Source organism: Callionymus lyra, chromosome 9 (assembly GCF_982586985.1).
Source record: "Callionymus lyra chromosome 9, fCalLyr1.hap1.1, whole genome shotgun sequence".
In the NCBI taxonomy this organism is placed as follows: domain Eukaryota; kingdom Metazoa; phylum Chordata; class Actinopteri; order Syngnathiformes; family Callionymidae; genus Callionymus; species Callionymus lyra.
The window spans coordinates 25,915,289-25,942,760 of NC_141826.1; the positions used below are offsets into that span (position 1 = coordinate 25,915,289).

General features: G+C 38.3%; 3 protein-coding genes across 7 annotated transcripts; 1 reads left to right on the forward strand and 2 right to left on the reverse strand.

The window, feature by feature from the left end:
- Window positions 1–148: 148 nt before the first annotated feature.
- LOC148072470 (uncharacterized) lies at window positions 149–8,129 on the reverse strand. The gene is made up of 5 exons (XM_087798565.1): window positions 8,041–8,129; window positions 6,250–6,837; window positions 3,445–3,566; window positions 2,347–2,402; window positions 149–1,084 (listed from the first exon to the last, which is right to left on the reverse strand). The coding sequence occupies exons 2-5, from the start codon at window positions 6,802–6,804 to the stop codon at window positions 747–749; spliced, it is 1,071 nt and encodes a 356-aa protein (XP_087654691.1). The 5' UTR covers window positions 6,805–6,837; window positions 8,041–8,129; the 3' UTR covers window positions 149–746.
- Window positions 8,130–8,502: 373 nt separating this feature from the next.
- yif1a (Yip1 interacting factor homolog A (S. cerevisiae)) lies at window positions 8,503–17,651 on the reverse strand. Of its 4 annotated transcripts, none has more exons than XM_087798567.1 (10): window positions 17,578–17,651; window positions 17,250–17,335; window positions 16,486–16,515; window positions 16,146–16,393; window positions 14,425–14,529; window positions 11,879–11,957; window positions 11,747–11,804; window positions 11,525–11,680; window positions 10,726–10,819; window positions 8,503–9,788 (listed from the first exon to the last, which is right to left on the reverse strand). In XM_087798567.1, the coding sequence occupies exons 2-10, from the start codon at window positions 17,278–17,280 to the stop codon at window positions 9,630–9,632; spliced, it is 960 nt and encodes a 319-aa protein (XP_087654693.1). In that variant the 5' UTR covers window positions 17,281–17,335; window positions 17,578–17,651; the 3' UTR covers window positions 8,503–9,629. The 4 variants fall into 4 exon arrangements, with proteins under 4 accessions (XP_087654693.1, XP_087654694.1, XP_087654695.1 ...); XM_087798568.1 differs by having other exon boundaries at window positions 17,582–17,598; XM_087798569.1 differs by lacking the exon at window positions 16,486–16,515.
- A 3,369-nt stretch (window positions 17,652–21,020) lies between these two features.
- Window positions 21,021–25,991, forward strand: fosl1a (FOS like 1, AP-1 transcription factor subunit a). 2 transcript variants are annotated; one of them, XM_087799481.1, is made up of 4 exons: window positions 21,021–21,391; window positions 21,767–22,015; window positions 22,727–22,834; window positions 24,293–25,991. In XM_087799481.1, the coding sequence occupies exons 1-4, from the start codon at window positions 21,287–21,289 to the stop codon at window positions 24,833–24,835; spliced, it is 1,005 nt and encodes a 334-aa protein (XP_087655607.1). In that variant the 5' UTR covers window positions 21,021–21,286; the 3' UTR covers window positions 24,836–25,991. The 2 variants fall into 2 exon arrangements, with proteins under 2 accessions (XP_087655607.1, XP_087655608.1); XM_087799482.1 differs by having other exon boundaries at window positions 21,770–22,015.
- Window positions 25,992–27,472: the final 1,481 nt, after the last annotated feature.

Genomic DNA, 27,472 nt, shown 5'->3' on the forward strand with positions numbered 1-27,472 from the left:
CGTGAATACGGTTGGATTCAGAAAATAAAAGTTGAATTAAACCAACTTAAGTGACGACATATTAGATAGATGATAGATAGATACTTTATTTATCTCCTTAGAGACATTCACGTTCTTATTAATGATAACAACTACAATAAAACTGATCTCAAGGCAGAAATAGAACATCTTTTTATTGTCAAACAGTTAAACACAGACTTTATCATTTACAGGCAGAAGTTCAGGTTCGATATTTAGCATGAAAAGAACTTATTGGCAGTGAACAAGATATAATAATAATAATTACTTTTAAATACAACATAGTTAAAGCATTGAAATCCTAGATAAATTAGTATTAAAATTAAATGTGTTTTTTTTCTAAGGTACACAAACTATTAAAGTAAGTATCAACTGTAAATATAAGTTTACAAACCAAAGACAATAAGGTTAAAATGTAATTAAACTAAAAACATGCAGTAGTTGTTCGGCTGTGCTTGTCATGGAAGGATTAGTTCGGGTCAAAGTAAGAGTTAGTTTGACTTGTTTATATTATTATCGTTATTATTGTTTCTGAGGCAGAAACCAGTGGATCTCACTGATGTCGATGGAAGTGGAAACGTAGCCCCTGAGATCTTCTACATTCAATACTCGCAGGATCAACACGACATCTGACAGTTTGACGGACGGAAGTGCTCGATGTTGAGGATCAATCATCAAGTTGGTCGTCATGGAGACACACATCAGAACCAGGGCAGCATCATCGGTTCTTAATAAACTCCTCCGGCCAGATCCAACAGGGATCCGGCGGCTTCTTGAGCCTCGGCGTCCAGCTGCAGGATCTCCACCGTCTCCAGGTCCAGCTCGGTCTCGCCGGGCAGGACCAGGTACTGGTACTCCTGCGACTGGTACAGGTGGAACTCGATGTACTCGTTGTCCGAGAGGTCGTCCTTGTCCATCTGCTGGCCCAGCTCCTGGTACTCCATGGTGACCAGCTCCTCGTGGTCCGGGGTCAGCAGACACGGAGGGTGCTCGGCGAAGGCGAGGGGGTCAGAGGTCAGGATCTGGGATCCAGGCGCCGACAGCATGAGTGACTGTGACAGAGGATCTGAAAGCAAGAGTTGAGATCATTTAAGTTTGACACCTTTTCTCAGTTTTGAGCTTCACCTGCAGGTAAATAACGATTCAAATTTAGTTCTTTAGTCGCAGGTTTTTATGTCCAGGCCCAGCAGATGCATTATGGGTAAAGTACTTTAGGTGCCTTTTGAAGTGGTATTTATCATGTGTTTTTGGCAACATTAGCAAATATGTTTTAATTCTGATAATATATAAGAAAGTTATTTTGTATTCACCATGATCAGGATAAATATGTTTTTTTTTTATTTTACCTTTTAAATAAATTATTAATTGTGTAGAGGATTAATTAGATCAGAAAGACTTTATTAATCCCTCCGGAGATCCCCTTCGTGAAATTAGGTACGACCTGTTTTAATTATTTTAAATGCTAATAATTTAAGTAAACTAGTTCAAATGTAGCATTTTAATATTAAGCTTTTATTAGAGAATTAAATATATAGACCTCTAAGAATTGAACCTTTTATTTTCCAGCAAAGCTTGAATTATATCGTAGTAAAAATACATGATTTAATTCATGTAATTATGAATTATTAAGAACCAAATGAGCCAAAGTTATTGAAGACGAACAATCAGAAATTAAATTAAATTAATACATTCATTCATTTTCTACTGCTTTATCCCTTATGGGGGTCACAGGAGACTGGAGTCTATCCCAGTATCATAGGGCGAGAGGCAGGGGACACCCTGGACAGGACGCCAGTCTGTCTCAGGACACACAAAGACACACAACCATTCACACACACACTCATACCTACGGACAATTTCCCCAAAGTTCTCAATCAACCTCTGTATGTTTTTGGACTGTGGGAGGAAACCTGAGTGCCCGGAGTAAACCCACACAACACGGGGAGAACATGCTAACTATACACAAGAAGTTCACAAGTTAATAGATAAATAAAATACCTTAATACAGGGTTTTAATTATAAAGTTGTAGCTGCAAATATGACATTAAATCATGGAGCAGATGTAGTTTGTGTATTTAATCAATGGTCACTGACGCAGTGTAGCCATTAGCAGAGGCTTGGTTACACACAAGGAGCTGGCATGAGTGGGACTGTTGTAGGGTTGCCACGGTAATCAAAGGGTTACCATGACAACAGACCCTAAACACAGAAACAATGCGGCATGCTGGGAAGGCTGCAGGGAAGCAGAAGAGATTGCAGGTAATAAAGATGTCGTGACGAGCTGCTGCATCTTTTTTCTCATTGAAGAAACAGTTGTTTTCGACTGACCTGAGACGTCCAGAGCGTCACACACCACAGGAAGCTCGTAGCTCTCGTCCTCCAACCTGAGCAAACAGTGTCGTTCAAACATCCCAGTCGGTCGTCAATCAAATCAGACAATGTCAATGTTAATAGATGCAAAAATCTAACCCACAGAAGTAAATACTGACGATAAATAAACTATTATTGTGAGAACAAACTGCATCAATAAATGGTCTTAATTAAAAATCTAAATTAAAAACTTAGATAAATTGGATAGAATAAAAACTAAATGAATGATTACTGCAAGAATCTCAAGTATTCAAGAGACAATTTGAACCATGTTGAATATTTTTACATTTTCTCTGATAACACTTTAGTCCTGAACAGTCATTATCTGAACAGGACTCGAACCTTTAACGACGACTCGCTCGGTCTCCCACAGCTTTACGGCTCCACGGCCAGAGACAGAGTTTGCATTCATTTCCATACCAGCTGAACAGGACTTCCCGGGAACAGGAAACCGACTTAACAAGAGCGTTCGTTTGGTTAACAAATGCAAATGTTTGTTGAAAACAGTTGCAGTGACTCTGTTTGGACACTCGGTGGCGCCAGAATCACATGAGTTTATTTCACGTGGTGCCACTTTAACAAGATTATTCATATTTTCTTTTAATTCATTGTGTATTTACAAGTTTTGTGTAGATTATATCAGGCGGTCTAGTCAGGAAATCTTAAAGAAAGGAATTTACCAAAAATATTTCAAGTCATTTTAGCCATAAACTTTATTAAAGCAATTTTATTTAAAAACTATTTTTTAACTTATTTCCAAGTAATATCCGTATGTTTTCTTAAAATTATTTATTGAACTAAAATAGTTTTAAGGCATGACAATATCATTTGCCAGAAATGCCAGAAAAGATCTTCCAAATATCTTAATTTTTGGACGAACTATTTGCCTCATATCTGATTCAAACATCTGTATAACTGCTGCAGATACTGTTCCTCACATGAACCTGGATTCAAAGCAGCAATAAAAAAGCGATTAAACAACTCGTATTAGAATGATTTCCCTCCTGCGTCTCATCCATGGATGATTCCACGAGCTTTGAGAAGCTTCGTACTCACAGCTCGGGCTTGTTGATCAGGCTGCTGTTGTTGCTGTGGTAGCTGTGGGTCTTCCTGAGCATCTCCAGGAGCGCCGGGCGATATTCTGAGCAGACGCACCACAGAGAGCCTTTCCCGACCGACTGCAGCCACAATTATATCAGTTCAAAATACTCTCTTCATAGAAGTATGACTGTTGTCAAGAGTGTGTTGATGCGTATCACGATACAACAATATATAGAGATATATAGTGATATATAGTGATAGTGTAGTAGCAAGTATATATGTGTAGTATTGTCCAGTACTTGACTCTGGTGTTGTGATAGTGTAGTAACAAGTATATATGTGTAGTATTGTCCAGTACTTGACTCTGGTATTGTGATAGTGTAGTAACAAGTATATATGTGTAGTATTGTCCAGTACTTGACTCTGGTGTTGTGATAGTGTAGTAACAAGGATATATGTGTAGTATTGTCCAGTACTTGACTCTGGTGTTGTGATAGTGTAGTAACAAGTATATATGTGTAGTATTGTCCAGTACTTGACTCTGGTGTTGTGATCGTGTAGTAACAAGGATATATGTGTAGTATTGTCCAGTACTTGACTCTGGTGTTGTGATAGTGTAGTAACAAGTATATATGTGTGTAGTATTGTCCAGTACTTGACTCTGGTGTTGTGATCGTGTAGTAACAAGGATATATGTGTAGTATTGTCCAGTACTTGACTCTGGTGTTGAGATAGTGTAGTAACAAGGATATATGTGTAGTATTGTCCAGTACTTGACTCTGGTGTTGTGATAGTGTAGTAACAAGTATATATGTGTAGTATTGTCCAGTACTTGACTCTGGTGTTGTGATCGTGTAGTAACAAGTATATATGTGTAGTATTGTCCAGTACTTGACTTTGGTGTTGTGATAGTGTAGTAACAAGTATATATGTGTAGTATTGTCCAGTACTTGACTCTGGTGTTGTGATCGTGTAGTAACAAGGATATATGTGTAGTGTTGTCCAGTACTTGACTCTGGTGTTGTGATAGTGTAGTAACAAGTATATATGTGTAGTATTGTCCAGTACTTGACTCTGGTGTTGTGATCGTGTAGTAACAAGTATATATGTGTAGTATTGTCCAGTACTTGACTTTGGTGTTGTGATAGTGTAGTAACAAGTATATATGTGTAGTATTGTCCAGTACTTGACTCTGGTGTTGTGATCGTGTAGTAACAAGTATATATGTGTAGTATTGTCCAGTACTTGACTCTGGTGTTGTGATAGTGTAGTAATGAGTATATATGTGTAGTATTGTCCAGTACTTGACTCTGGTGTTGTGATAGTGTAGTAATGAGTATATATGTGTAGTATTGTCCAGTACTTGACTCTGGTGTTGTGATAGTGTAGTAATGAGTATATATGTGTAGTATTGTCCAGTACTTGACTCTGGTGTTGTGATAGTGTAGTAACAAGTATATATGTGTAGTATTGTCCAGTACTTGACTCTGGTGTTGTGATCGTGTAGTAACAAGTATATATGTGTAGTATTGTCCAGTACTTGACTCTGGTGTTGAGATAGTGTAGTAACAAGTATATATGTGTAGTATTGTCCAGTACTTGACTCTGGTGTTGTGATAGTGTAGTAACAAGGATATATGTGTAGTATTGTCCAGTACTTGACTCTGGTGTTGTGATAGTGTAGTAACAAGTATATATGTGTAGTATTGTCCAGTACTTGACTCTGGTGTTGTGATAGTGTAGTAACAAGTATATATGTGTAGTATTGTCCAGTACTTGACTCTGGTGTTGTGATAGTGTAGTAACAAGGATATATGTGTAGTATTGTCCAGTACTTGACTCTGGTGTTGTGATAGTGTAGTAACAAGTATATATGTGTAGTATTGTCCAGTACTTGACTCTGGTGTTGTGATAGTGTAGTAACAAGGATATATGTGTAGTATTGTCCAGTACTTGACTCTGGTGTTGTGATAGTGTAGTAACAAGTATATATGTGTAGTATTGTCCAGTACTTGACTCTGGTGTTGTGATAGTGTAGTAACAAGGATATATGTGTAGTATTGTCCAGTACTTGACTCTGGTGTTGTGATAGTGTAGTAACAAGTATATATGTGTAGTATTGTCCAGTACTTGACTCTGGTGTTGTGATAGTGTAGTAACAAGTATATATGTGTAGTATTGTCCAGTACTTGACTCTGGTGTTGTGATAGTGTAGTAACAAGGATATATGTGTAGTATTGTCCAGTACTTGACTCTGGTGTTGTGATAGTGTAGTAACAAGTATATATGTGTAGTATTGTCCAGTACTTGACTCTGGTGTTGTAGTATTTACAGACCACATGACTCTTGACGAAGTCGTAACTACTTTCATTTGTTTTCAAACCAAAATATGTCCAAACATCAACTTTTAAAGCAGCTGGACTCACTGTATCCTCTCGTCCTCAGTCATCCGTGTGATCTCAGAGGATTTCATACACATTTAAAAAAAACAAATGTCCTAAATCTTTGCATGTTAATTCTAAATAAAAAAGTGCTGATGAATATTGACACAGTATGATAATAAAACTCTTGTGTTGTGATATTCAAGTGTATTAATAGTTTCTTATAGAGAATCCATGGATCTGCTCCATGTTTCAAAAATGTGACATTTATCATCTTAGTCATAGTTCGTGACTTATTTTTGGCTTTAAATGTTGAATTCTTGACATTCTTTGAACTCTGACAGACAGATGCTCTCAAAGCTCTGCTCTGAGTCTCTACATCAAGCCGAGGCTCCTCACTAGACCAGAGCAATCGATCAGATCTCCGGTGAACACGCACCTGAGTCTTGTCCCTCTGGATGCGTCTGAAGCTCTTGCTCAGCGACAGGTTGTGTCTCACCGAGTTCCTCCAGCCGCCGGACGCCGACCTGTAGTACGGGAAGCTGCTGACGATCCACTCGTAGATGTCCTTGACCGGCAGCCTCTTGAGCGGCGAGTCCTCGATGGCCATGAAGATCAGGCTGCTGAAGGAGTACGGGGGCTTGCCGGCGCCGGGCGGGAGACACGGGACCGACCCGGGCGGAGGTGGAGGCTGGACCCGGGGGATGGGCTGGATGGGGAGCAGGTCCCCGCGCTGGTGCAGCCAGCTGAGGCAGGTGAGGTCGTCCTGGTCGGGACCCGGGTCCTCCTGGCAGGAGCTGGAGCACAGGGACAGAGGCGAGAAGGACTGGCTGGACTCGCCGGTGGCCGGAGAGAGGGAGGACGGCGAGGACGGGAAGGAGACGGGCGAGAGCGGGAAGGAGATGTGGGTGAGATGAGACGAGAAGGATCCGTCGAAGACCACGGAGAACGGGGAGAGAGGAGGAGGAGGAAGGGTTTGGAAGCAGTTTTCCATCTTGTCCAGGAGTCAAAGGTCGTCCAGGGTCGCCTGGAAAACATCGTCAGATCGTCACGTGAGTAGCTTCGTCATCTGAGTGAGACTCAGGGTAGAACCACAGACAAATAAAGGTGAACTTCCTGTGTGTAGTTAGTATGTTCTCCCCGTGTTATGTGGGTTTACTCCGGACACTCCGGTTTCCTCCCACAGTCCAAAAACATACAGAGGTTGATTGAGAACTTTGGGGAAATTGTCCGTAGCTATGAGTGTGTGTGTGAATGGTTGTGTGTCTGTGTGTGTCCTGAGACAGACTGGCGTCCTGTCCAGGGTGTCCCCTGCCTCTCGCCCTATGATACTGGGATAGACTCCAGTCTCCCCGCGACCCCGGTAATGGATAAAGCGATAGAAATTAATGAATGAATTTAAAATGTTTATTTCTTTACACACATAGTTTGATTTTCTTATTCCAATAATTCAAAAATAAATGTTTTTAAATTCGATATATTTTTTAAATTCAATATAAAAATGTTAAATAGTGCCAGAGTTTCTACGTCATCACATGATCGTCAGAGTGTCACGTGATTGGCTGAAAGCATCAAAACATATTTATATTGAATTTTAAAAAAGCTACGGAAGAAAAACTATTGAATTCAGAGAATTTATTATTCGATTATTTAAATTATATGTGTAAAACTGTGTGTAAAAAATAAATACATTTGGAAATGTTCGATTTGTACAAACCAACGATTCAATAAAAACTAATTCAACGTTTTTTAATATAATTAAATGATTCAAAACACCATTAAAACCCTGAAACAATTCCATTAAAAGTGAAATATTAACTTTAACTTCGATGTTCTTAAGACACTGATAAACTTCATCACGTGATTAAAACATGTGTTTCAACTACTATCAAATATTTTCTTCAACTTCACTTCCAAATACTTTTCAAACATTCCTCACTTGATTGAACTTTTGACTCTAAAAACACATCCACAAGTTAAATGTTAGCTCCTCATGTCACGCTCTGCAGAACATCCGGGCACCAGAGCAAAGGTCAGTGCGGAGGGAACTGGGTCGGTTCGGTGCCGACGGGTCTGGTTCTGGTTCTGATGTGACGAAGGATGATGGCGATTGTTAATAAAGAGAAGAAGACAGTAGTTCTGTGAGGCCACATGGCCAAACAAAGAGTCAAATGGCGGAGGAATCTAAAGTTTCAGCAGCTCAGGTGAAGTTACCTGAACCTGGACTCACCTGAGGATCTGAGGGTGGGGGTCTGAGGGTCTGAGGGTCTGAGGGTCCCGCGGCTGCAGGTCCCTCTGGACTTCACAAGAAAGTCTGACAAACTCTGCAGAGAAGAAGAAGATTCTCCTCTCGATCCTTCTTCTGTTGCGCTCGGACGTTCCCATGGAAACCAAAAGGACGCTGAGCTTGGCTCGTGCTCGCCGCGCGTTCACGAACCACTTACGAGTAGATTTTCAAAGTAAAAGCCTTTAGAAACCATGTGTTACATTCACGTGGATTTTTAATTTGTGACATAATATCTATCATGGGCAGAATAAACCAGAGCAAATGTAGACACATATATAATAACAATGTCTGAATAAATAAATAGATAAAACATGTTTGTAGCTTTGAGAATATTCACACATCGTCTGAAAAAGTCATTTCATAAACGGATTTTTCCTACGGTGGCCCTGAAGTACAATTCAAGTTTAACTAATTGGAATTTTGTTTAAAAAATAATAATTCTAGACGAACGTCGTTTCCAAAATTGTGTTTTTTTTGTTCGCTATTTGTTTTGTTATTTGATATTTACATTAATGTGTATTACATGTATCGTCTATTGATTTAATTTGACGTTAACATCCAATCCAGGATTTTTCCAAATATTGCAGATGTTCCTATATTTTCCTTTCCCTGTTATTCTACATTAAACGTGTTTCTTTCGATATATATTTTTATTTCCTAATCAGAACAGATTAATTAATCAAATTTAACAAATTAAGACATCATTCACTTCTTCCAGTGCAAGTACTCAATAAAGTCAGTAGATGGCGCTGCAGGGAGTTAAAAGAACAAATGTCCTACATAATGTCATGAAAATCTAACTTGTAAAATGTGGGTTGCACGTCCGCCCTAGTTTACATCAGGATGGCAGAACTAAAGCCCTTTTTTCTCCAGAAACATTTTGTCATTTGTATTGATCCATTATCACGTGACACTTGAAACTCTTCCTTGTGTGTGTTCCTCTGACGTGTGCGTTGGTTGTCGATCACTCACAATGAAGATGATCAGATGTGAAGATCCTACAGATAATCCATGGAGCGACAAGATTCCCGGAGGAAATCTAAAGTACTCGTGTCCTGTCAGCGGCCGTGACGGATGAGAAGGTGAGGTCATCGATGGATCTCCAGGAACCTCTGGATGTTTCAAACCTCTGGAGCAACAATCATCTGTTTATTATTCTTTTTCTTACAAAACATTCAAACATGATCTTCATCATCATCACCATCATCATGCTCCGTCTCAGATAAATACAAGCTTCAAAAATAAGGGACAGAAAAATCAGAGGAAACCACTGACCACGACTGTGTGTGTGTGTGTGTGTGTGTGTGTGTGTGTGTGTGTGTGTTCGAGTTGTGCATCAGAACCACAGATGGTTCGTTTGAACAATGACCTCATCCATCAGACGATGATGACCATGAGAGCCCTTCGACTTAAGGCGTCACCAAGATGACGACCGGACCAGAGTTTACACTTTTCTTTCGGTGAAGAATTCAAACAAAAACACTGTTTTTTTCTTTTCAGTTTTCTCGCAGACGAGCGGCGGCCCCGGACGGTCACCTGACCAGGTGAGACGTGAGCCAGTATATAATGATGGGTTGAAAGACGGCCGTTGCCACGGTGATGTAAAGGCGGAGCTGAGGTTTGGAACCGGATCCGGTGGACATGGAGTCTGAGGAGAGCGACGTCAGGATCTTCATCCTCAAAGAGCGAACCTGGCGAGGAGACGTCAAAACTTTATTTACAACGGCAGGGGTCACGATTGACGACAACAACAATCACTCAACAAACATTATAAGAGTGGCCCTTGGACCCTCGAGAGTTTAGAACTACTATAAAGATATAGAAATGTATGAATTGTGACTCATTAGAAATGTTATTAACTTGTTATTGTTCCAGTTTTGAACTAATTATTGTGCATTAAAATAGTTGATGTAAATAAATGTTTTTATTCATCATATTATCATGTTTTATTATTTAATTTTATACATTGATTTATTTAAAAAAAATTATAAATAAAATAATTAATGAAAACTTGAGCTTAGTTTTATTGTAAATTAGGTTTTAAGTTATTCCAAATATAACAATATAACAATATACTTTGGTTACTCGTGCCTCACAACAGTCGCAGTACATGAGTTATAACGTTAATGATCTAAATAATTCCGTTTTAGTCAGTTTGTCTTGTTTAAAAGAAACACTGCCTTCCTTCTTCCAACAAATAGAACAAAAACAAAGCTTTTTTAGAAAAAAGACCCTCCTTTCACTGCACTATACACTCTTGGATCATTTATAAAAATGAACTAAACAGTTAAAGTATAAAGAATTTCCAGAATATCAGCAACAAAAAGAAGATTTTCTAACCAAAGATTCAAGAACGAACGATTGTTTTTGTACCGAGACTCAGGCTGAGGAAGTTTTACCAACGACGTCAATAAGAAATAAGTTACTTTATTCATATTTACAAGGTCAAATCTTTCAATTATTGACTATCTGGGAACTTCCAAAGCAGCTGCGTCCAGAGCAGACCAGCAGCTCAATACTGCGAGCTCAGCTGCTGCAGATCCACTGCTGAGCGTCTCGTTCGTTTAACCAATTTGAGATGACATTTCTGCTAATGGAGCGTTCGGGGAAACGTCTGTAAATACTCACGATGAAGAACATGAGGGCACAGGAGAACCAGGCCAGCGCCACGTAGTAACCGTCGCTGCCGAACAGCAGGCCGCTCAGCACCGTGAAGATCATCCTGGAGACCATCGACAGACATGTTTAAAAACTGTCGCCGAGAAGAACGAACCGTAAACTTCCTAATCAGTCTCTAAAGATTCTTAACTCAGTGGGAAAAACTACTTTTAGGAGCATTTAACTGAATTTGTGAAGTGTTATTTAAGCATTTATTTTTTTACTTGTTTTAATTAAAAACATTTAATTGAATTTGCAAACACATTGGCGTCATCTCTTATTAATGGCGAATTAAACAGCTACCATAATGCTTTGCCGCCCAGCCAACCAATCATAGCTGGTGATGACTTTTGTAAATAGCATCATAGAACAGTATTGTAGCGACCAATGAGCCGTCACTAATAGGGTGTAGAAAGGCATCATGGGAGTTCACAGATGTGTTGTTGTAAGTACAGCTATAATACTCAGTACTAGCCTAACAAGCTGCGACGGAGATGCAAAAAACAACGAGACATAGAAGTACAAATTGACAACTTTACAGAACGTGACACTGATTGGTCGAAGTGTGTATTTAAGTAATGCTTGATTTATACAATAAAAATGGATAAATGATCACATGTTTTCGACGCATATTGCACGTGCATATATCACGATATTTATATTTTTTCAATACAACATAGCCTTAGTACTGCGTTTAAAAAAAGGAGGTTAACCACGATATTACGAGGTACAACTGTACTTTAAAGAATCTTCAATTTTAGTTACTCACCCGACATATTTGTAGCCACTATAAGCGACGAGGTCGAAGGTCGAGAGGTCGCTGTGCACCGTCAGCAGGTACAAACTCAACAACATGACCAGAACCTCGATGATGACCCACACGAGGGCGGTGCTGGCGCACAGTCCCAGCACCTCCGGGCTGAACCTTTTTTTTTCAAAACAAGAAGCAGGGATGTAAACATGCAAAGCGTGGAGCGAGAGAAACATTTACCGCTTCTGTATCCCCAGGGCCATCCCCGCCAGCAGGATGTAGGTGATGAACGCCATGGCTGCCAAAGACAATAAAGATGATACAACAAACAATCTTAACGTTACTCATAGTTTCTGTTGATCTGTCGCTCACTGGGAATGTAAAGATCAGGAGCGTTGACATCCTGTCTGGGCGGGAGCGGAGTGTCCCGGTGGTATCGGACTTCCCAGTCCTGGAGAGCAAGAACCTCAACGTTAGATCGGAAGATGACAAAAGTGTGTCAGAGAGAGAGAGGAACCGTTTCTAAAAGTTTCCAAGAATGAAGTAGTAGATGAAGCAATATTCTGTCGTGACGCAAGTGATTCAAAAAAACTTACTCATCTTTCTCACAATCCAGCCTCTCTTTGAACCAGAAAGTGGATGAAAATAAAAAGAGGATTTGAAATTGAACTCGATTTAGTTATGTTTTTACGCCATAGAAAAAAAATGATATCTTGGTGAGGAGGTGAGAAGTCGAACCTGTTTGAGCTCAAATTGTAGAATAATTTTCTTAAACTTGATGACGTAAAAACGTGAAAAGGAAATTTGGAAGGAAACGATATTGCAATTTCCTTTTTACGTCATTCAGTTAAGTAAAAAATTAAATAGCAAACTGTCGAGACATTCAATTTAATTTGATCCATTATTTATTTTCCCTCAAAGTGAGAACCACAGACCAGACTTTGTCGAGGTCTGTGGTTTAGACTGAACTAAACAAACATTAATATTATGAGATAAACAATGGAATGTTTGTGTCGATGTTAAACACGCACCATCTTTAAAGTTGTTTGTAGAAGACATTTAATTACAAGAAGGATCTGTTTCGTCTGCAGTTCATACAAAACTCTGCAGCCAGAATTCTGAGCCGCTCTAGTAGAAGAACTCACATTTCTCCTTCAAACTCTTCACTGGCTGCTCTAGTAGAAGAACTCACATTTCTCCTTCAAACTCTTCACTGGCTGCCAGTTTCTTTCAGGATCATTTTAATATTCTGGTTCTTACTTTCAGATCTATTCATGGTCAGACCTTCCATCAGTGATCTGATCCAGCCTTACACCCCAGCTCGGGCTCTGAGGTCTGTGGATCAGAATCTACTGATGGTTCCTGAACTTCTGGACCAGAGGGGAGAAATCCTTCCAGACTGTTGCTCCTAAGAAACATCTGTGTTTGATGATCTACTGACTCCTTCAAGAAACATCTGTGTTTAATGATCTACTGACTCCTTCAAGAAACATCTGTGTTTGATGATCTACTGACTCCTTCAAGAAACATCTGTGTTTCATGATCTACTGACTCCTTCAAGAAACATCTGAGTTTGATGATCTACTGACTCCTTCAAGAAACATCTCTGTGTTTGATGATCTACTGACTCCTTCAAGAAACATCTGTGTTTAATGATCTACTGACTCCTTCAAGAAACATCTGTGTTTGATGATCTACTGACTCCTTCAAGAAACATCTGTGTTTGATGATCTACTGACTCCTTCAAGAAACATCTGTGTTTGATGATCTACTGACTCCTTCAAGAAACATCTGTGTTTGATGATCTACTGACTCCTTCAAGAAACATCTGTGTTTGATGATCTACTGACTCCTTCAAGAAACATCTGTGTTTGATGATCTACTGACTCCTTCAAGAAACATCTGTGTTTGATGATCTACTGACTCCTTCAAGAAACATCTGTGTTTGATGATCTACTGACTCATTCAAGAAACATCTGTGTTTGATGATCTACTGACTCCTTCAAGAAACATCTGTGTTTGATGATCTACTGACTCCTTCAAGAAACATGTGTGTTTGATGATCTACTGACTCCTTCAAGAAACATCTGTGTTTGATGATCTACTGACTCCTTCAAGAAACATCTGTGTTTGATGATCTACTGACTCCTTCAAGAAACATCTGTGTTTGATGATCTACTGACTCATTCAAGAAACATCTGTGTTTGATGATCTACTGACTCATTCAAGAAACATCTGTGTTTGATGATCTACTGACTCCTTCAAGAAACATCTCAAGACACTTTTATTTGAGCTTTTCCTTGATTTTCTGGGACTTTTCTGTGTTTCTCTAATGTGTCTTGAGTATATATTTTAACCACGCATTGTTTTTGACTCTTAAAGCGCTTTGTGACCCTGGTCTAGAAAGATCTTTACAAATAACTATTACTTACTTAAATCTGATGATCAAAACCTTCCTGCGCGAGTCAAGTTTTTGTTATGTGGTTCGGTGTGAGTTTTATCTAAAATCTAATGTTTTTGCTAGATTCCTGGAGCAGTCGTGTCAGATTGTGACTCTGGGATACACAAGTCAAATCATTCACAACAAACTCGTCGCACAAATGCATCTATTTTGTCAGTTTTTTAACTATTTTAAAATATCTCTTCCGTCTCTTTAGAGACAATTACATTTGACTTGTTATTCAAAGACAGTAAAAAGTTACTGATACAACTGTCACACAGAACGTTTCCTCCAGAAGATGTTTTGTTTCACTGACTTCCTATTTACACAGCGTGATGACATCAATGTTCACAGAGATTATTTCATGTTGATAACTCCAGCAGTGACGCTCAGAGTCAAACACAGTCTCATCTCATTGACAAACACGGAGACGAGGATACGGGAGGAGATTATATCTGCGGCGACGCGGTCTGATTACCTGGTGCGTGTACGGGAACATGAGGATCATGAGCTTCTTCATCACGTATCTGGTGTCCACGGCGAAGAAGTACTTCAACTTGTTCACGGACATGTACCTGCTGATCTGGAGGCAGAAGACGTCGAGAACATGAGCCGCGTATTCAACTACGAGTGGGTTTTTAAGTAGGTTGACCCTGCCCTCGGGGTCTCGCTTCAAATCGTGTGACCAAGCCGCTGAACTAGAACGACAACATCAATTTGACTTTTAACATCAATATTTTTTAATTGTCCTGCTGTCCCGAGGGAACTTAACCACCGTTTTGCTTCACGGTTCAAATGTTTCCTGCTGGATGTGACTCTTTAAAAACAAACCATCGACGACAAAAATGCTCAGTTACAGGCGATTAAAGTGCTTCAGCTTCTGGAAACACAGCAGTTTCTTCTGAAGTCACAGATCGTTTTACACACAGAAGAAGAACTGGATCTTGTGGATCAATTTAAATGACAATATTTAAAAATATTATTATTACAACCCTTGAGTTGTCCCTTCTATTAATATATTTGCAGCGGTGGAGGTCGTTGACCTTGACCCAGGGACAACACAAGGGATACCACAAACATATTTGTATTCAGGCTCTCGGGTCATCTTTACCCAGAGATAACACGATAGTTAAATCCCTTAATGGAAAATTTAACATCATAAGCGGCTCCTGCAACAAGAACCTGCTCTTAGGAATTTGAAACCTCACAAGAACGAAACATGTTGGCATGACTTCTGTGTGGTCCAGTAGAATGGCCATGTAACATGGGAACTGGTACATCATACAAACACATGTAGACCTGTAGAACCATCAGATTGTCCCACATGTGTGTGAGGAAGTAGGTAAGAGAGTCTTTTTTGATTTTTGTGGACACATTCAGGTACTGCTGGGTCCTGGCACGTCTACAACACTAGAACACCTCAACTATTGTGAACTTCCACTGAATTACCAAAGAGGTTTTCCAAACTCACTTTAATGAACTCTGCTCTTATGAGAAGGTTTTAAAAATATTGATTTAGCAACGCGATTTGCATTTAGCTAATCCACACAGAGGGAGTTTTCTTACAGCTCCAGGCCCAGTGGGGCTGGATGAATACATTAGGAAAGTGTACACGCTAGAGGATCTAAGACTTTGACGTAATGTCTGGGAACCGGTTTCTATATTTTTCTTCAACACGTTGAAGAGCCAAATGTAAACAATTATTTTTAAATATTGTAGCGTTCACAACATGACTGAGTTTCTATTTCTAGCTTCACATTCTCCAGCTTCTACACAGAAGTTAAAGGATCTTATCAGACATCTGTCTTCAGATAAATATTGATGCGCCACAAGAGGAAACACAAGCACCTTTTACAAGACATTGTAGGTACAATTTTTTTTTATAATGCTTATATCATTACTGTGTGCACAGATATGCTGCGGTTGATATTGGGCTTTTTTTATAGCTTCCAATTTAATTATTATTACCTTTAATAGTTTTTCATAACAGTTTATTTGGGTTTTGGAGGTTTTTGTTTTGTAAATATTTTTTATTTTATGTTTTTTGTATTCAATTTTGAGGGTCGGAAGGAAGTATCTATATAAAAATGGGAAAATGTCATTAGTTTTTGACAAAAAAAGGTTTTGAAGACGATCAATAATAATGAAAAAAACAAACTTCTGCCCAGACATTAGAGCAACTAAACACAAACGACTCACCTCTTTGTTGACCATATCCTTCCCTTGGTTGGCTAAAGACGAGCCGTACATCATCGCAGCGTTCGCCATCGGGTCAGTGAACAGGTTGTTGACACCGGCGCCACCTTGCACGTCACCGGAGGGTCCGGCCATGTTGTACCCGGACGCGTAATATCCCTGACTGTTCACCCCTGGCGGCCCGGAGCTGGTGTCGTCGAACAAGACCGAGTCTGCGCCGGGGGGGGGAGCTGCACGCGCTCTGGGCTTCGCTGGGATAAGAAGTAAAAAATAAATAAAAATTAGTGGTGTTTTTTAACAGAAATCGATTTATTAAGGAAATCGAGAATGTCGGTTATTTCACCTTGTGTGATGCCTTCAGATGTTGTCACATCTTGAAAGGCAGCAATGACCAGAGTAAGTTGGAGAATAAGTTGGTATTATTGGAAGACAGGTTAGCAACTATATAACTTTTCAGATCAAAGAACCGGCTTCATTTGTAGATATAGTCGCGACTAGAGAGCATTTCCAGGTTTATATTGTTCTGAAACAAGTAGTCAACGGTCACATTATAGTTTCACTCAAGACTGACTGACTGAGATGGTTAAGGTCCAGATGGAACTGAAACTGGTAAACTATAGACCTCATTACGAAAGAATCCACAATAGAAAAAAATGAACATTACATTTATGAAGAGGAAAAAAGGGAACTTGTGGACAAAAACTGTTTTTAAATAAACAAGACTTCATTGTTTTTTAAATCATGAGAGCCCAAGCGTCATTTTTCTATTAAACACAAACACACACCTAGTTGTCATTTTCCTCACAAATACATGCGACTAAATGTACAAAGAGTATAAAAGCAATGATGTCGTTTTAACAACAAGATTCTTAATACAATTAGTTTGTAATCATGATGAAAAAAATATGGAGCATTTTTTTCACCAGAAAAACACAGTTTTGCTTTACAAAACTGGAAGGAATAAGTTAATAAAACCGTGCATTTGCTACAATGGCGTCTGTTTCTGCAGAATGAAGTGAAGCAAGTGTGACATGTTGTCAGGAACAGACTGAACTATCATGAACTATCATGAACTATCAGAAAAGTATCGTTTGTGGCTGAACTTACTTGCTCTGTATCCATGCTGTGGCAAATCCATTGTCACCTGTGTTAACGTCAGCCTTCCAGAGACACACAGTGACACGTTAACGACGCTGAAAACAAGTGTATTGAAGGAAAAATAAAGTTATTATTGAGCATTTAAACGGCTGCTCAGCTGTGAACTAACCTATGCTACCTACAACTTGCTAACTATCACCGTCACCAGACAATAACAACACCCACGTAACACACCTTGGTGAGCTACAGGTATATATTAAAATATGTTGTCAAGATTAAAACGACGGACGCTTTTATTTAGCTTTAAAATAAAACAAAAACAATGACACGTACTTACCTACCGTGCTAACGCTGCTAGCTACAAGCTACGTGGCTATCCTCAGACAGGAGTGCAAGCCCCGCCCATCTGCCAGGGCGTGACGTCACGGTGCCTGCGTGGCACGAACCACGTCTCAACGTTCGCGAAAATATATTTAATAAAATGAATCCCGCTCAAGATAAAGATCTGTAGTTCATTATGACGACGTAATAAATGTTTTTGACGATTTTATATGTATATTTTTAAACACTGTCACCGACGATGAAGACGTGGATAAACACTGTATAAACGTGTAATAACATCTGTTGGTTATAACTTTCATTTGAGGCTCAAACGTGTAGTTTCGCCACCACAGCGATCCGTGGCACGTGTGCGTGGGTGAGCGCGTGGGTGTGGGTGTGAGTAATGCCAGGACATGTGGAGGTGTTCAAGTGTGAGTAACTCGTAATGGAATTTAAACTTCCTTTTTTCTACCCGCCGCAAAGAATTGAAACAGGATTAAAAAGAATGTTGGAAAACCAAACAGTCCGAGCAGGATCCACCAATCAGGAGCGAGAACAGCGTCCAGGAGTCATCCTGGTGCGAGGCCTCACCATCACAGGTGGAGAACATGACCTTACATGTCACACTCTGGACGGTTTCATCATTCAATTCCTCAACGTTAGTCATCACCCTTCGACCTTTGCCCTGTTTCGCTTTCACATGACACACTTTGTTCTTTTTACATCTGGAAAGTAACAGGATTATTACAACATGACTTGTTACAAAATGTCCTACTTCTATAGAACTTCCATTTTATTTCCTATTGACAAACTTTAAAACCATTTCAATTGAATTGTGGGTGAGTTTGAAAGAAGATGCTCGTGGTCAGCAAACGTCGTTTCGCTCTCGAGTCAGAGATTGCTGTGTCAGGAATTATCTAATGTTATTCCCAGAGGAAGAATTAGAAGCAACATGAGACGCGAACACGGACAAGAAATCACCTAATTCCTGGAACTGTGTCCCGGGGGAACTGCTGGGTCAGCAGCTGTTGTGGTGGAGCGAGCTTAGCGAAAACCACATTTGTCAAACCTTTACTAGGTGGCTTTATTGTGCTCGCAAGTGGGAAACTGACATTGAAATGGATGGTGAAATAATTCAGTAGCTTTGTGGCAACAGGCTGACTCATCTCCACAAGCATGTGTGGAGAGAGAACTCTGCTCCATCACAGCCTCGCTGAGAAATACTCTTCATTTTCATGCACTTGAAAACAAATACAGATTAAAGAATAAATGAGTCAATAATATGATTTATTAGGGGTGTGTCTTGTTAAGAATGTGTTACAGGGAAAATGATATATTGATTAATTATTGTAGGATATATTGAATTTATTAATAATTTAATTCAAGGAAAACTGTCATAATGCAGTAAAAACACAATTATGTTACAGGCTTATGTTCACCTTAATGAATTCATACAGATAAATCTATACTTTTATTTTAAAAGAGAACAAATACAAAATAAATCATGTGAATAATTGCATGTAAATTGGTGATAAAAAAAAAAATACTGTGAAAAAAAAAACTATATTAAAGTGTATCAATATTTTCTTAAAGCCCCACAATTTATCACACATTTTGCTTCAAATAAATAAATATATTTATGAATAAATGCAGGAGATAATCGCTCTCGTAGTTGCCCTCGATAATACACATCATTAAAAAAGATGAATAAATATAGATTTAGAAGTTGATATAGATAAGAAAAAAAACAGAGAACTGGCGCATGTTTAAAAGTATTAGTCAACAATTATATTAATGGATAAATACTCTGATAAGATCCACATTTATAAATAAAATATTTGAACTTTTATTGGTCATAACCATAATAAAATAAATAAATGATTTGAGCAGGAATAGATTTGAATGACCTTAGACAGCAATAATACATAAGGATCAAGATGACATGTGATCATTTATTTTTTATTATAGTATTTATATATGTATTTGTCATTACATAATTCAATATTGTGTTTATTTATTGAATTCTTTTTTTTTTTAACTTTTTCAATATATTCACCAAATGTCTAATAAAACATGTAATATGTATGTTTTATCTTATTTGTGAACTGCTGTTACAACTCAAATGTATTCAATGAGAGTTAAGTAATAGATAGATAAAAACTTTATTGCTATCTTATCCTAGTCAGTGTTAGAGATAATACAAAAATAAATAAAACAAAGATATTTGCTTTTTATCTACGAAACATTCAGATATTTACATAACAATTGTACTTAATTTAACATTCAAATTTATATATCTTCTATATATAAGAATTATACTTAACATTTGACAAACTTTCATTTTTATAAATATCCACATTATAAAAGTATTACACTTGTTAAACTTTAATAGTCATATATCTGGATTATACAATAATAATACTTAACATTTATAAAACTTTATTACTCACATTTATATAGTTTTATAAAGTTACTTTAATCAAGATTTAACAAACTTTCATGATTATATATCCACGTTATAAAAGTAATATACTTGTAAAACTTTAATAGTCATATATCTGAGTTATACAATAATAATACTTAACATTTATAAAACTTTAATACTCACATTTACATACTTTTATAAAGTTACTTTAATCAAAATATAACAAACTTTCATGATTATATATCCACGTTATAAAAGTATTATACTTAACTTTTGTTAAACTTTAATATTCATATATCAACATTATACAATAATAATACTTAACATTTATAAAACTTTAATACTCACACATACATTTTATATGGTCGTTTTAGTCAAGATTGAACAAACTATCATGTTTATACATCCACGTTATAAAAGTATTATACTTGTAAAACTTTAATATTCATATATATCTGCATTATACAATAATAATACTTTACATTTATACAACTTTAATACTCACATATTCATTTTATATAGTAGTTTTAGTCAAGATTGAACAAACTTTAATGATTATATAACCACGTTATAAAAGTATTATACTTGTAAAACTTAAATAGTCATATATCTGCGTTATACAATAAGTATACTTCACATTTATAAAACTTTAATACTCACATTTATATCGTTTTATAAAGTTATTTTAGTCAAGAATTTAACAAACTTTCATGATTATATAACCACGTCATAAAAGTATTATACTTTTTGTTAAACTTTAATTTATATACTTTGACATGTTCTTAATTTCTCAATTCCGGGCACCAACGGAACAAAAGCGAAGATTCTCGAGTCAAACCGTACCTGTGGCTTCAGGTGCTTCTGACGCTCAGTGGAATCCCAGGCGAAAAGGAAACTCTCACCAAATTTGGTAAATGACGTCACGTCATGTGACAGTGAGTCCAGACAACAGTATTTCCCGTAAGTTGCGAGGGGCGTGTCAGAAGTTGTTCACGCTTAAAGACCTTAGAGGCTCACACACCTCGCCAGACTGTGACTCGTACATCCGTGGATGACTTCATCCGAACACACCGAACCTTCTTCGGGGAGGTCTCGCTGATATCCGGAGAGTTACGGAGACACTTTTCCTTCCTTATCCCCCCCTGACGGTAGCACCGCTTTGGACTCGACCGGGTTACGGCAAGAAGGTGGGATTTCGCGGAGTTTGAATCGTCGCTCGGAACTCATCTGAAAGTTATTTGTTGGAGCCTGAAGGCGAGACGGAAACACATTCGAACCTCTTTGGCTTTTTAGAGAAGAGATGTATCGGAACATCGACAGTCGAGGAAGAGGAAACCCCGCGTACTCAGGAGCTTCTGGTTCGAATCCAGTGAGCGAGAGCAACACCTCCACCTCACAGGAGCAGGTGAGTCCTCAACCTTTAACCCTCTTTTATCTGATTTATCTCATTAAAATGTACTTTTTAGTTCATCATTTCATAATTTAGGATATTTAATTTATAAGCGTATTTAAATAATAAATAAAATATGTATTTCTCAGATGATTTATACATTTATTGTCCATTTATTACTTCTTGTATGACCATGTCTCAGGAAATTATTATAATTATTATTATTATATCATTAAAAAGTCTCTATTTTTTTTGTTTCTCAGATGATTTATACATTTATTGTCCATTTATTTCTGTGTGATAACTTATTGTATGACCATGTTTATAATTATAATTATTATAATGATTATTATAATTAAAAAGTCTCTATTTTTTTGTGTTTCTTCAAAGAAGTTTACAATGGCCAGCAGTGGTTCATTCGTTCCCAGCCTCAACGCCATCACCACCAACCAGGACCTCCAGTGGCTGGTCCAGCCTTCCCTCATGCACCCGCCCGGTCCGTCCCGGTCTCCGGCCCCCCCGTACCCCTCCCTGTCCGTGACACGCCCTCTGTGTCCGCCGCTGTCGCACTCCCATTTCATGAGGTCAGGGGTCATAAGGTCGAACACTCCCTCCACCAGACGCAGGACCGACGAACACGTAGGTTTTTTTCTTTCTTCTTCTTCTTCTTCTTTATCAAATGTCGTTGATCGTCTTGTGAAACCACAAGTGATGCGTCAGATCTTGACACATCACCTCCTGTCACTCACAAGAATAGGACTTTAAATGTGATTATTGAACACGCGTGTGTCGCCATGTGAGCGTGTTGACTCTGGGTCGATGTTGACTCAGTCAAACCTTCGCCTCCGTAAACTCGTCTCGTCAATAAACACAACGGCGCTCACGTTTTTTCACCTGAGACCAGCGTTTGATTGACACCCTGGCACGCTGCCAGCCGTGGTGGTATTGTACAGGAAGTGGGTCTGAGTGCGGGTGACTCACACGGGCAAGTCATGCTTCGTGACTCACACCTGAGTCATGACCCGTGTTTGACGGTGACTCATCATCCGAGATTGGGCGGGAAAAGTGAGACGAGTGGAGATGGTTGCCTGAAGTCAGAGATGCTGCTTGAAAAGATACAAAAGGCTCCATCGATGATGACTCATGTGCTGCTGAAGTTTCTCCTCAGACTTCCTGGAAGCCTCGTATGTTTCAATCGCCGGCAATTAAAATCCTCTTTCCGTAGCCATAGCACCAGGAGTGAGTCACCCCGCTTGAAAGAAGCTCACGATGTTTGAAAAGCATCATTTAAACCTCGGATCGAATCGCATCTGAAACACTTCTAATCTGTCTTTACTGGTCTTCCTTCAGTTGTCTCGTGAGGAGCTGGAGCGGCGAAGAGTTCGACGAGAGAGGAATAAACTGGCGGCAGCAAAGTGTCGCAATCGCCGCCGCGAGCTGACGGACTCGCTGCAAAGCGTAAGTATTAGTTCGTGAAGACATGAGTTGCATACACTTCTGGATTCTGGATCATATTTCTACCTTTTTGACGTTATTTACAAACTATTTTATTATTCATTTGTATAAATGCACTTTAATGTACAATTGACTTTATTTTACTGTATGTTGATGTGTTTACAATACTGTCAATACACGTGTTTGGATTCTCAATTAATAATAAAGCAAAAAAGATTAATATTTAAAAAAAACTTCTTAAAATTAATCATCTAGTTTTATATTATATTCCTATCTTTAAAAAAACATTTAAACACAGAATTATGGGATTAGAACATCACAGGAACACATCATATGTTTCATTTAACTCATTTTATTTGATTGTATTTTATTTTATTTTTCTCATTTTATTTACATTTATTTCATTAGTTTTGCTCTTTACTGTCAACTCCACCCAAAACCTTCAGATTCTAAATTGATAAATAAAACAAAAATACCAATTTGTGTTCTTTAAATTGACAAATTATTCTTTATTTAATGTCTAAATATTTGTGTCTATGTCATTTAATGTTAATATTAATGTAGTTTGATTGGGTTAATATTAAGTCTGTGTGTTTTTTTTCACCAGCACTCAGGTTTCCTCCCAGTCCATCACAGATTCTGGGTCATGGTCAACATCTGTGTGTCACTGTCATGTGACTAACATCAAATTAATGTGTTCTGGGAAGAGATTCAAATGACCCTTGACCCTCGATCTTCTGACTCGGACCATTTAATAATTCACAAAATCATCACAGACATGACTAATGAAAGATTTGATGAAAATGTATGAAAGTATATATCATGTAATAGAAGAAAATGAAATGATTTAATTTAATATTTAAATTATTATTATTTTAAAGCATTGAATTCATGTTTTTTAAATAATTGAATTTAATAACGTCAGTTTTAAAAAGATTACTTTAAAACATTTTTATTTTAAATTAAAAACGTTTTTGTTTGGTTTACACAGAGTTTGATTAAGTCATTCCAATGATTATGTTTATTAAAGTTGTTCAAACAGTAACCAGACAAAACCAACAAAACACTGAGCAACCTGACGCTTCTACGTCGTCACATGATCGTCTGCTCGTCGCATGATTGGCTGAAAGTTGATCAAGAAGTTTGGTGCTCTGTTGGTTTTGTCTGGTGACTCTATTATACCAACATTTGTATATTGAATTCAAAGGGCAAAAAAAAAGAAAAATAAATATTTATTTTTGAATTATCGGAATTAAAATGTCAAACTCTTTTTTTCTAAATACTATTTTTTTTAATTTTATTGAAAATAAATAAAAACGGTTCAAACATTTAAATATGGAAATGTTGGAATTCATTAAAAATAATAATTAAATGCCTGGAAAATGAAAGTTTCAACATCTGTTAATGTCATCGACTCTGATACTTGTCCACGTGTCTGACGTCGTCTCTGGTCTCGTGCAGGAGACGGACGATCTGGAGGACGAGAAGTCTCGCCTGCAGAAGGAAATCGCTCAACTCCAGAAAGAGAAGGACAAACTGGAGCTGGTCCTGGAGGCTCACCGACCCATCTGTAAAATAGAGTCCGATTCCGACTCCGACGACACCCCCACGCTGTCCTCCTTCGAGCCCATCAAGCTGGAGCCGGTGGACTGCAGCCGACCCGGGCCCTCCAGGAAGGTGGAGAAGACGGAGAAACCCAAACCGGTGATCAACATCCCAAGCAAACCCGTGACATCATCATCATCCGGCGCCGTGTCCTCTCTGTGCGACGACTCCGAGCCTCTGCACACGCCCATCCTCATCTCCACGCCCTCGCTCACGCCCTTCACCGCCTCCATGATCTTCACCTACCCCTCCACGCCGCTGGACGCCACCTCGTCCCACGCTGCCGCCGCCGCCGCCCACGTGTCCCGGCAGCCGTGCAGCGTGGCTCACCGTCGCAGCAGCAGCAGCGGCGACCAATCGGATCACTCGCTGCACTCGCCGACCATCCTCACGCTGTGACGCGACACCGACGCCCACGTGGTCTTCCTTCATTTCAGCTCGACGTCCAGGGGTCCCTCGCTCGTCGCGGGGGCCTGAAAATGTATCTAATCTATGACGTGTCTTCCCTCTCGGTCACGGTGACCTGAACGGCTCCCGTAATGCTTTGCCGCCCAGCCGACCAATCACAGCTGACGATGACTGTTTGAATAAATGTAGAATGTAAACACAGCGACCAATCAGCTCTCACTAGGTAGAGCAGTGTGTAGAAAGGCATCATGGGAGTTCACTGTTTTGTTGAACCATAAGTTACTAGTGTCTCCCGTAATGCTTTGCCGCCCAGCTGACCAATCACAGCTGACCATGACTGTTTGAATAAATGTAGAATGTAAAACACAGTGTCCTAGCGACCAATCAGCTCTCACTAAGTAGAGAAGTGTGTAGAAAGGCATTATGGGAGTTCACTGTTTTGTTGAACCATAAGTTACTAGTGTCTCCCGTAATGCTTTGCCGCCCAGCTGACCAATCACAGCTGACCATGACTGTTTGAATAAATGTAGAATGTAAAACACAGTTTCGTAGCGACCAATCAGCTCTCACTAGGTAGAGCAGTGTGTAGAAAGGCATTATGGGAGTTCACTGTTTTGTTGAACCATAGGTTACTAGTGTCTCCCACTAATGGTTGTGTTGAAGTTTATTTTTTTATATACGATATATCGTCTAATAATGAATCACATGTTTGTAAAAGTGTGAACAAACACAAGGACGAGGGATCAACGGTGTCTTCAAATGCAACACATTTTTAGTGTAGGTTTGTTACACGTTTCTTTGTGAACTTAAGCTCAAAAGTATTTAGATTTATAAGATGTTTGTACGTCTGACCGTACACACCTGTTCCAGGTGTCGTCAGGTCCACGCATGTTAGTTGTAGTTAAAGAACCAGACGATCCGTTGACCGTTTGCATGACGTTGCACGTGTTACACTAGAGGTCAAAGGTTATCTTCAGTAGCCATCGACCACCCGGGCTGGGCCGCGGGAGTCGATGCCGATCACATATTTATTTTCCAGAGCATAATATATTTTTGATAAAGTTTGTATTTTCCTCTGTGTTCGGTGGGCAGTGCCTTACTTTATATCTGAGCGATCAGACACAATAAATACTCCGTTTTACACTCAGCTGGTGTGACTGTGTTTTATTGATTCTTAAATTCAATCCATGTTCTGATGTAGCATGTAGCATGTTTAGCATGTAGCATGTTTAGCATGTAGCATGTTTAGCATGTATCTGTGCTCGGGACCAAACACTGTTAATACTATCATTTATTTAGTCACGGACAAGGATTATAGCAACTGATTTTTATCTGAAGTTACATGTATTTGATGCATTTAATGATAACATTAATAGTATTTAATAGTTTCATTTATGGGCTGATATATACAGTATATATAGATATATATGTCAAAGTACAGATTGGAATCCTGCTACTGAACTGGGATCTGAATATTGGAATCTTTACTAGAAGGATTCCAGACTCTACTAGTTAATTACAATCTCTACTAGTACAGATTATAATCCTACTACTGTATTGGGATCTGAATATTGTAATTCCTAGAATCTGTCCTAGGAAAAATGGGAATTTTATCAGGACAATCTCCAATTATAACAGGAGAAATTCGGATTAAATCAAACCGTAACCCATATCAATATTAAGATCCCAGTTCAGGAGCAGGATTACAATCTGTACTAGTAGGATTCCAGATACTACTGGATTCCAATCTGTACTGTGACATATATACAGTATATACATATTTGAGTCACATGATGCATGAGTAACTACTTTATAAATATTGTTTTTTAATCTGATCATATTTAATTACTGTAAATACTTACGTTCAGTTGCTCAGTTTTCAATCCAAACTCTTGTTAAGAAAACAAGAATAAATCATTGAAAAAGTTTCATCGTCTAATGCGAGGCTTGAAAATTCCATGTAGAAAACTGATCAAATCTTATTTTCTGAGACGGTTTGGTGGCTTTTTTTCTATTGCTTTTTAAATCTTGTTTGAAAAACACAGTTTGGAAGAAACGCTTCATCAAGATGTCAATCAATGAAGTGCGATAATTGCCTCGACACCAACAGAAGCGAGAATGATTGTGCGATTAAAAAGATTTAGTGATTTTCAGTGAGTCGTAAAAGGTTTTTGGGAAGATATTTCAAGTAGAAAAACAAATATCAGCAAAGGATTTACATTCAATTTAAAAAGAAAAAAATAGAAAAATGACCTGAGAAACTCATATTTCTCATATATTATATTACTGTTGATTTATATTTACACGATACAAAAAATAATCTTCTTAAAATAGAAACTATAAATATAATGCAAAGTCATTTTATTAAAAATCGAAAATGGATAAAAAAGAAAATGTAGATTAACATGTATTACTTTAAATATAATTAAATTAATCAATTAAACACGTATAATAAGAATTTAAGTTATAACATTAAAAGGGGGAATAAAGATTCAAACAAATTAAAAATGCCTTTTTTTCAGAAATCTGAATAATGTAAAACTCCTGGATTAACATCTGGATCCACAGACCTTTTTGAAGAATTTGTCAGGGCTTTTAAATGGAATGTATAACGGTGAAGGAAATATA

Bases quoted from the DNA above. Each gene is read 5' to 3' on its own strand.
- LOC148072470 (XM_087798565.1), bottom strand. From the start codon at position 6,804: ATGGAAAACTGCTTCCAAACCCTTCCTCCTCCTCCTCTCTCCCCGTTC. The intron at 2,403-3,444 runs GTGAGTACGAAG...CTGTTTGCTCAG, and splicing joins CTGATCAACAAGCCCGAGCT to GTTGGAGGACGAGAGCTACG. The intron at 1,085-2,346 runs GTCAGTCGAAAA...TCTTGCTTTCAG, and splicing joins TGACGCTCTGGACGTCTCAG to ATCCTCTGTCACAGTCACTC.
- yif1a (XM_087798567.1), bottom strand. From the start codon at position 17,280: ATGGATTTGCCACAGCATGGATACAGAGCAA. The intron at 16,394-16,485 runs GTGAAATAACCG...TTCTTATCCCAG, and splicing joins ATCTGAAGGCATCACACAAG to CGAAGCCCAGAGCGCGTGCA. The intron at 9,789-10,725 runs GTGAGTATTTAC...TCTCCTCGCCAG, and splicing joins GTGCCCTCATGTTCTTCATC to GTTCGCTCTTTGAGGATGAA.
- fosl1a (XM_087799481.1), top strand. From the start codon at position 21,287: ATGTATCGGAACATCGACAGTCGAGGAAGAGGAAACCCCGCGTACTCA. The intron at 21,392-21,766 runs GTGAGTCCTCAA...GTTTCTTCAAAG, and splicing joins CCTCCACCTCACAGGAGCAG to AAGTTTACAATGGCCAGCAG. The intron at 22,016-22,726 runs GTAGGTTTTTTT...GTCTTCCTTCAG, and splicing joins GACGCAGGACCGACGAACAC to TTGTCTCGTGAGGAGCTGGA.